Source organism: Struthio camelus, chromosome 1 (genome assembly GCF_040807025.1).
Source record: "Struthio camelus isolate bStrCam1 chromosome 1, bStrCam1.hap1, whole genome shotgun sequence".
In the NCBI taxonomy this organism is placed as follows: domain Eukaryota; kingdom Metazoa; phylum Chordata; class Aves; order Struthioniformes; family Struthionidae; genus Struthio; species Struthio camelus.
In genome coordinates, this window is record NC_090942.1 from 101,492,023 (window position 1) to 101,502,420 (window position 10,398).

The window sequence follows — 10,398 nt, forward strand, 5'->3', positions numbered from 1 at the left end:
TGATTTTGAATGCTACCCAAATCATGAAATTGTGTTGCTGTGCTTTGTTTGGTGGGCTTTCCCTTCAGTCCCTTGGGAAATGGGGAGAATCACAAATACTGCAAAATACTCGTAATGTATGTGGTAACTCTAGCACAGGAAGAGGTCTTTCCTGAGATAGTGGCATTAGTGTGTGCCAGGGAGTGTTCATCCTACTGAAGAAGGCTTATACGCAAATAGACCACAGGCGTATAACATTAGTTTTGAAAACAAATGCTCTGCTAATCTCTCACATGAACTGTCAGGTTATTTAAAGTCAAAAATTGTTGAAAGCCACACATGAGAACCTGAAAGTTGTTCAGAGAATATATAAAACAGAGCTAAGGAAATTTACAGAAGGAGGCTTTTCTGCTAAAGGCATTCATGACTCTTTCTTCCATTAAAAAAATATGCTTTGTATTTGACTTATCTGTGCTATCTACACCAAGCCTGAGATAACTGCTTTCCATACGGTCTTAAGGCAAAAAGAACAAGGAACACTTTCTTATTCCTTTCATCCTGAAACAGTAAGAGCATGGGGGTGACACTGAAAATGTAATCATATCACTTCATATGCATAATCCATTTAACGCATATTCTGTTCGCAGTCTCAGTGATGGGTACTCAGATAGTACAGGGGTAGAAATTTGAGTTTGTGAAGTATGGCTCTTTCAATATTATGGAAAGTGGAAGTTTATAAGGACACCGTCAGTAATTTCAGGTTCAGGGAGCAGCCTGTGGCCCACTGAAATCCCTTATTTTTTGAGAATGTCACACCTTGAACACCAAAGTCATACTATGAGAGGTTATGTCCAAATTCTTTTCCCCATCCAGCAATGTCAAAGATTTGGCACTGATGCTGCCATCACAGCAGCTGACAAAATCTGATGCATCAACAGAATAAAAATAGTATATAGACTTCATATAAAATGAACCTAATCTTGCAATTCTCAACCTCTGAGAAATCTAGAAATAAAATTGCATTGTAGCAGATAAGACAGTCTGAACAATACTGACTTCTTGCATTCCTAAATCTTATGACACTTCAGAGGGCTTAGGAACCTTGACTGATGTGACATTTCTTTCACAAATAGATTAAAAATTATATTTCTTTATTCTGCTAAGAAAGAGCTAAACAGTTTCTGCTGACCAAAGCAGGTAGGTTGTTATTGTACCAAAGCATAAGGGAGAAAAGAGTGAGTAAGGTTCATCTAACCTGTGAAGAGCTGAGTCATCTTGAAATTAGATCCTTTGGCTCTACTAAGCACAGAAAGGAGCTTGAGCTGGGCTTCTGTAGCAAGCCCAGAATCCAGAAGACAAATGTGCTGTGATTGTACTATAACACAGGTCAGGTTTTAGGAGCAAGTTTACTGGCTCATAAAGCAAACATCTAAGAAGAGGCAAACCACTGAATTTAGACTGCCTTCATAAATCTGGAAGCTACTTGGTGAAAAACTGTTATTTTCTTATAATTCATAGCAGTAAAACACACTAACATGGTTTACCAGTTATAAAGCCATCACACACAGTTATTTGGCTTAAATATATCACGAAAGATCTCTCTAGAAAAATCTCTCAAAACAGAAGTGCATCTGAGCTGTGCACAGTTTACTTCAACCCTAATTTTAAAGGCTGAGAGACAGTTAGGAACAGATCCTTTTTCTAACATTATTCCAGCAATCCCATGACGTTCCCACAGGAGAGCTTTTTCCCTCACAGTGCTGTGGATGGTAAATGACTTGCATGTGTTCAAACAGACTGGAAAAATCCATAGAAGAAAAACTCAATGAGGCTATTTAATACAAAATTACCAGCTGGAAATTACCGCTCTGGAAATGTAAGCCACAAATTCATGGAAATTGGAAGGGTGTTCTGGGCACGTATTGCTGTATAGTTGCCCTATCCCTATATTTTTCCTATGGCATCTGCTATTGGCCACAATAGGAGGCTAGATGGGCTTTTTATTTTGGTAAATCTGTTCTTACAGTCAACAAAGATGTATATAAAACTTATGTTTTAAAATCACAGCATTGTCCACTCGCCTCCGCTAGGATTCACACCACTACAACCTCTGTAAGTTGTGTAGAGTTCCTTTAACAGAAAGAAATAAAAGTTTCCAGTGTGCAATTAATCTGGCCTACTTAGACAAATGTCTTGCAATAAGATGAATCACAAACTAGAAGCGCATATTTCTTTCTATCTGTTTATACATGGGAGCCAAGCTTAAACCTAGCAAATACCTACAGTGTAGGCATCCATATTTATTAGATAAAACCTGATTCTCTTATGCTAATCAGTGAGCAATATTCTTGGTTTTTGATGAAATAAACCTAACTCCTTAAATTCCTTTTCTCCTGAATAAGGTGTTCCAGTATGACCCATGGAAATCTTCAAACTGCTAAAAGAAATCTGGAAATCTGCTAAAGAAGACAGGGCAAGAGATATAACCTTACAGCGCTCTAAGAAGCTAGAATAGAATGTCCCATGTTTTTCCACAAAATTATACCCAGAGGAAAGCAAAACTGTAATAAACTCAATTCCGTTTTACACATTTCCTTTCAAAGTCTCTGATAAATTTTAAAACACAAGTTTTTTTTTTTTGTTGTTTAAAACAAACTACAGCAGTGCCCTGGGGATTACAAAAAATTTCTGTAGCACATGCAAACTTAACATCTGATCTACTAGAATGTGCCACTCCGTATGTTCTCTTCTCAACACTCAGGACCAGATCTTCAGTAAATACAAACTGTTCACATGCAACTCAGATGGATTCAGGAAATGATTCATTTGCAAGGAAGCACATGTTTTTGCCTTTCAAAATAGGAGTGGATGCGCCTTTCAGTTCAGTGATGGAGAAAGGAACAGAGATGCTGTGGAACAGAATGGGAAATGGAAAGCAGTGGCTGTCGTTTACCTTTACTTTGGCCAAGGCCTTTGATGTGGTCTCCCATAGCGTCCTTATAGCCAAACTGGTGAGATACGGACTAGATAAATGGGCGATAAGGTGCGTGGGAAAGTGTCTTGGCTGTTGGGCTCCAACGGTACTGACTAGCAAATATGAAGTCCAGCTGGTAGCTGGCTACTAGTGGCATCCCACAGGGATTAATACTAGGGCCAATACTGTTTAACGTCTTTATTAGTAACCTAGATGATGGGATCAAGTGCACTCTCAGCAAGTCAGCAGAAGACACCAACTTAAGGAGAGCAGTGGATACACTGGGGCAGGACTGCCCTTCTGAGGGACCCAGAGAGGCTGGAGAAGCAGGCTGGCAGCACCCTCCTAATGTCCAGCATGGCCAAGCACCACATCCTGCTGAGGTGACCCCATGCAGCAGAAGGGGCTGGGGCCACCCGACTGGAAAACTGTTTTGCAGAAACAGATCTGGAGACCTGGTGAACAGCAACTTGCACACAAGCCAGCTGCGTGCCCTTGCAGGGAAGGTGGCCAACCACATACAGGGCTGCACTAGCACGACTGCAGCCAGCCAGGCGAGGGAAGTGCTCCTTCCCCTCTATTTGGCATGAGTGAGACTTCCCCTGCAGCACCGTGTCCAATTTGGGGCTCCCTAGTACAAGGGTGACCTGCTGTGTTGGAGCCAGCCCAGCGGTGAGCCACCAACCTGGTGGGGGCTGGAGCCTAGGACGTGGGAGGAGAGGCTGTGAGAGCTGGGCTCCTTCAACCGGGAGGAGGGAGGCTGGGGGAGCCCCTAGTGCTGCCTGCAGCTGCCTCCTCGGGGTGCAGAGGAGACAGAGCCAGATCATCTCCAGAGGTGTGGGACAAGCGCTGGCTGAAACATAGGAAATTCCAAGTCAATATAAGGGAAAAAATTCCCATCGTGAGAGAGGTTGGGCAGTGGAGCAGGTGCCAAGAGAGGCTGAGGAACCTCATTGCTGAGAGAGTCAAAACTTGACTGGACAAGGCCCTGAGCAGGCTGGTCTAACTGGACCTACCCTGAGCAGGAGGTTGGACTAGATGACCTCCAACTTATATTATTCTGTGATTCCATGAATATTAGGGCTGAAACCTTCCTGAGGTTTGGTCCCAAGAAGACTTTTTAGTACCACTGAAGTTTAAGAAATTTCACTGGTCTGCCACGGTTTCAGGACAAAATTCTAACTTTTCTTTGAGCTGAAATTGCCTCGGGACTCATCTGACTAAATTAGCCCTATACTCAGACAAATTTTGCTATGAACTAATTTTTTGTTTCAAATGGCTGCAGATTCTATGTTAACAACGCTCTTCCCAAGCATAAGGCTTCAACTGTGCTATATCTATCTTTGGCAGTTACAGCTGTCTCCTCCTGCCACAACTGACTTTTCTTCATTGCTCAGACTTCACTTCGGTTAGAGAAGTGTCAATATAGTCAGAATGATCAAGTACAATGTGAGGGAACAGTTTCTGAGAAAGCCTGTACCAAGCCGTAAAAATCTCATATGCTTTACTCTCAGATGGCTAGAATGCCAACAGATCACTCTTTTTTTCACTTAAATCAGTTTCCTAAGCCTGACTGCAGTCCCATCAAACAGTTCCACAGAAAACCTACATTACAACAGAAAAATATACATATCATATCAAACTAAACAGAGACAAGGGTGCTCAGAATATCCTGGCATGCAGCTTAAAAGATCCTGGTCCTCATTTGCCACAGGCTTTGCAGCGATGCTCTCACAAGAGCATCTTACCCAAGGCAAGGGAGAACTAAAACTGAGCTGCAGCTCATCCAGATGTTGTGTGCTATATCTGAATCTTTTAGTTACACCGTTGTCATTTCATTAGAAATAGTGAGACTGTTTTTTATTAAAAAAGGAAGCAGCAAAACATTCAGGTAAACATTCTAGTTCAGTAAATTCATTTCTCTAAGTGTTCCATCTTTTCCAGCTGCTAAATTATGCAAAAAGGTTGGAGAAGGGGGAACACCTGAGAGAGTTTTATCTGGGAGTAGATGCCACATTTTTCATATGATCACTAGCTGCAAAAGGATACTTACTATACAATCTCAAATATATGACTCTTCTAAATATACCATTCCAAACCTGTCTTCTAAATAACTTTTCCTGGACTTTCTGCTGCAACAGCTCAATTAAGAAAATACACAATAAAATCTATGCCTCAGATTACAGTAAGGAATGGAGGAATTTTCAAATATCTTGCAGAACAGGAAAGGAGCATCAGATCTTTAGCTGGAGGCTCATTGTTAAATAATGAGGTTATAAGCCTGACATAACAGTTTTACAGTGGATTTTATGAAGCCCTAAAGGCCAAATTGTTTTTTAATTTCTTTAAAATGGGGAGAAAACTTCAAAACGGATAAAACATTGAAACATCTTTTTTCTGTCTAACATGGAACATAGTTAAACAAGCTCTTCCTGGAACAGCAAAACAAAAGCAGTCTAGATTTGTACTGACTTTGTCTTTTGTCTCCTAAATCTCCTCACTCTAGTACCTCAGCTCCACCCTGTATCCTCAGCAGGCAAAAGAAAATAAATGCTTGATTATTCACCAGCCAGCTGCTGCCTTAAACAATGAATAGAAATTGAATTTTGCTGAAGTAGAGCACTCATCCTCTGTGTATAAGGATACCTAGCTGCCAATTTTCATGAAACCTTTGAGAACCAATTTTCTGAAATGTCTATGCCTTTAGATTTGGTTGAAACATGCCAATTGATTAAAAAGTTACGGGGTGACAGGAGAAGGGAATCGGAGACTGATAGATGGGACCATGTAACAGCCTGTGTTACATGTGTATATTTGACCTATGTATTTGATCTGTGTATAACTTGTCCAGTTTAAGACATACCTCTTATCAGATAACTTGAGTAAGCTACTCACTGGATGCTAAGGCACTGGGAGGGAAGACCTGTGGTTAGTAACTTGTAAACAACAACAAAAAAGACAAAAAGGTCTCCACATTTTTTGTTTGGAGTTCTCTCCCTATTTAGACAAGCCCCAGGCTCACACAAAGCTTGTCTTCATACAGACTGACCTTGGCAAAATAATTTTTTTCTTATGAAAAGGAACTCTAAATAACCTAGAGGCGGAAAAGTGCTCTTCACAACTTTAACCTGTTGGATCGTAATGCTTGAAGTATATAAAAAAACCCAGACATCAGCATCTATACACACATTCTCATTATTAAAAATATTATAAAAAAGAAAACTGTTACAGTTTTAATTACAGTTAGTATTACAAGGACTACAAACTGTAGAGAAAGGTGAGCAGGGTAACATGGGAAAGAGTAACCATACTCTGCAAGTTTGTGATTGAGCTTATTCTGCTCTAGCTCTCTGTATTTGATGCTCCATTTACCAAGCAGAACAGATATTTCGAAATACATAGATCAACATCAACAAGAGCGACAAGTTCTCCTGAGCACTTCCGTTGGTGCAAAGCAACTTCAAGGATCCTTACCTCTTCCCTCTCCTTCCTCAGTCATCCCACGGTAAATACCGAGTTTGCCTGTGCCTGTGGCTGGTTGTGCACAGGTGCACTATCACCCTGTCAGAGGCCTGATTTTCAAGAAGCATTCATTGCCCTTTCCAACTTTCCAAAAAGTAACTAAGACAAATCAAGGGCTCAATTTTCTGAAACAGCCTCAGGTCACTAGTTGCTTTGAAAATATTAGCCTATAATACATTTTGGAAATTGATTTTCAGGAGCACCACGATGTCAAGGGCCCTTTGGCACACGCTAAAGCTAAACTGAAAGAGCTCTCAGGTGAGCTCAAACACTGTCCACGTGCAACAATTCAGAAAGTAAACACTGATAAAGTTTTCCTGGGGAGCAAAAGGCATCAGTACATTATTTGTTAATTGAAAAGAACACAGTGAAATGACAACTTAGTTCCCGTCAGATTTCATTTTAATGGACTTGAAAATTACTGGCCAACTTAGTCAGCAGTAAGTGTGTAATTAACACACTTACCCAGTTATATGATTCTGCTTAATCAAATTCCAATATATTTAATCATCCAATAACTGTCTGGAAAGAAAATATCACATGTTGAATATGATTTTACGGGAATGGTACTTAAAGATTATTTTAAAAAGAGAATTATGTAATACCGAAAAAGACGAGCTAAAGTTTAGAAGGAAATGAGCATAACAAGAATACTTGGAATAACAAAAAGTACCAGCTCTGGGAATTCTTAGGCTACTGGGCATCATGCAAGGAATTAAATGCTGGATGTACAACGGCTGTACACATGGTAATGCCTACTTTCAGTAAGTGAAAAATGAAAAGCAGTGAAACAAATATAATTAATTTTCATAACAAAGGACAGAAAGGTTATTTCTGGAGATTGTAGACAGAATTATTCCAGATAGTTTCAGTTTGGATCATCGGTTTTAACCTCCTGCTAAAGTCATGCATGTAATGTAATAACACATTTTTCATTACTCTCTGAATTCATTGAGGTCAATGGCACAGGTAGAGAGCATTAATGCTTTCTTTTTTAATAGGTTTTTATGTCATGATGGGCCCACATGCTCCTTCAGTTGAAAGCTGACTTTGAGTGTCAGCGTGGAATCGGCAGTTCAGCCTACACCTTATTTCAGTCAAGGACGAACTCTTCAGTTGGGATTGCGGATGACTCTCCATTTCTTTTGTAGTATTTGATAGGAAGTGATACTTTGGCCTAAGGGGGAAATAATAAGGTGCAGTCTTCTGGATGGGTTTCACAGCTAAAAGAAACTTATATGAACACTGAGCTGGAAGAACGAGAGACAGCAATGCCAGTAACAGCCATTGGAAGCCTTTGGGTTCAGCTGGGATGTTAAGCAGTAAAACTGGGATGAGAGATCAAAACAAGACAGATATGTCTTTGGAAAAGGGGATTGACTGATACCAGACTAAGCCATACAAGGTGCTTGAACAAACCCGGAAATATTTCTTTTGGTGAGAGAAGGCATCATATTGTTTCTGTGTTGTGTATTCCCTAAGCTTTAATACCTGCGGAGCCAGGTAAACGCTTACTGCTAAAAAAAAAAAAAAAAAATTGCAATCAAGGTTACGTAAATAAAACTTTTAGTTGCATAAACACACTGAAAATAACAACAGAAATTCAGGCTTCAAAGATGGGAAACTATTGAACATATATTAGAATGACTGTATATCATTTTCAGGCAAAATTTACTGGGAGAAAAGCATTCAAAATTGTTTTTTGGCCATTCACATTTTTTTTTGCCAGCAGTCTTCTATTCAATCACTCTGAATTGCCTTCATCACCTCAGCATTATCAGAGCTTTGGGACGTGCTATCCAAGCGATACAGCCATAAGAAAGCCATGCAGTTAAGAATGAATTCTTACCTTATCCATGTCAAATGTATGAAATACTTGTTCAACATAATTGTTAGCTTCTGGAGTAAGTCCGTGCAGATCCAGGACATGTTTAAATTCATGCAAACAAAGCTGTCCAGATGGGCACTCCTTCATAAATTTTGTGTACCAGTGATGAATTTCCATGGCATTAATATCATCTGCTGATCCAGCGGCACCCATAGCATCAAACATTCCCAAAACCCTTTTTCAGTATTTATTCATCCAAACATTCATTCTCCTTTGTCTAACTGCTTCTCAACAACAACTGTTCAAACATCAACTCTGCTTCTGAGAGCTATGTTAAACCTCTTACAGATCACTACAGATATAGACTAAGTAAATATAGCATCCTGGCAAGATTACCAGTGCCCAGTTTTAGAGCAGCAAGGTTTTATCAGCTGATCACGGTCTTACACCCAGTTGGCTCTCAGAGCCTCGGCACAGCATGAGGATAAATTGCACTGCTGCAGATGGTGGCCCGATTCACATTGGCATCCACGGTGCTGAAGTTATATAAATTGTCTGCCTATTGAATAAGCAACACTGAGAGACTTTGAGGATAGTTTCTAAACCTTTTAATAATTCACAGGGATCTAACTAAACCTCCAGCCCAAATGTCCTTTCACCTTTGCAGGGAGTATATGTATAACCATAATGCACACACTTTTCAGTAGCTTGCACAGTCTTGATAAAAACAGCACTCTTAAGGGTAGGCTGAGTTGCAATGGCTTTCCTTTCCCACCATATCTTTCCTGGGACAAGAGCCATAGAGAAAAAGATAGGCTGCTGAATATGTTAAAGGATGAGAGAAGTTAAGCAAAGTCCCACTATGAGACCTGAAGATGCAGCAGTAAGAGCTGCATGAGCTTTAATCGGTACAAAGCATCTACAGAAGCGTTACTCAAATACCACCCTCAAGTGAAACCTCTCAGAACATTTCCTCTATCCTTATTTTAATATTTGGATACCTTTTGGACAGCTGCCTTGCAGCATAAATGTGTCCACTCTGACTTTTCATTTTTATTACTTTTTTATATACCATAGTCCAAACCTTTGCATGGAGAGATTATGGGCCAAGCCTGCAACATGATTTGACTTGGATAACCTGAGAGAACTTAAAGCAGATATCCACCAAGCCTGAAACAAACTCCACTATCATTAGAGAGCAGTCATACAAGCATCTGAGTCTGGCATAAGCCAATATTGTCCTAAAAGCTGCTCCCCTACTACCACTGCTCATTCAGTCCCATGCCTCCCCCTCTCTTAGGCCAGCACGAGTGTTTGCATGGCTGCACTTGGGAACAACTGCAAGAACTTGCCCAGGTTAAAACTTGCAATAAAATAAAATACTAATAAAAATGGTTAGCTTTAAACAAAAATATTTAAATTTTGCATTACCTGGTCTCACAAAACTGAGTTGTACAAGAGAGCAGATAGTGGGCACAGAAAAGAACGGCGAGCAGCAGAGCGAATGCAGGACTGCTTCTTTTGGCGGCTGAGGAACTGTGGAAACTTATAGTGTTATAATATAACATCTATACTGTATAGCAGTTTATAGCAGTTTACAGTCTTACAGTATATTTTAGCCTTATTGTATAAACCACAGCACACATAAGCTGCTGGAGTGTAAAAATATGATTGTTACGTTTAAAAATGACCTACCATAAAGGCGTAGCCTCACCTATGAGATCGTAGTGGGGTCTCAGAAGAGGAAAGGCAGGCACGAAACGGCTGGCATTTCTACTTTGCTCTGTAGGTTCAGCTGCCCATGGGGCGCCCATGTGAACTGCTTGGGCTGCACGAGCTCATTCTCCCTCTGGGCAAGGCCTGGGCATGGTTAGTCATGATAGCAGTATTGACAGCCACGAGACACAAATCTCTTACAGTTTGGGTCTTAAAACTGCAAAAAACTCTTATAGTCCTTTGACCACACCTGGCTTTCACGCAACACGGGAGCCGAGCGGCTGTGCACCCACAGCATGGGAGCCACAAGGGAAGCATGGCAAGACCTGGGCCGGGCTGCCCCTGCAGTCTTTGGAGAGGGTAGAGGGTTACGGCGTAG

At 40.7% G+C, this 10,398-nt stretch overlaps 1 protein-coding gene across 1 annotated transcript in view; it reads right to left on the minus strand.

Moving 5' to 3' along the window:
• GUCA1C (guanylate cyclase activator 1C) overlaps positions 1-9,043 on the minus strand; it is a 42,159-nt gene extending 33,116 nt beyond the window's left edge. Inside the window, exon 1 of the mRNA XM_009675070.2 lies at positions 8,325-9,043. Coding sequence (XP_009673365.1) covers positions 8,325-8,528 — 204 coding nt within the window. The 5' untranslated portion in view covers positions 8,529-9,043. The remainder of the gene's footprint in view (positions 1-8,324) is intronic.
• Positions 9,044-10,398: the final 1,355 nt, after the last annotated feature.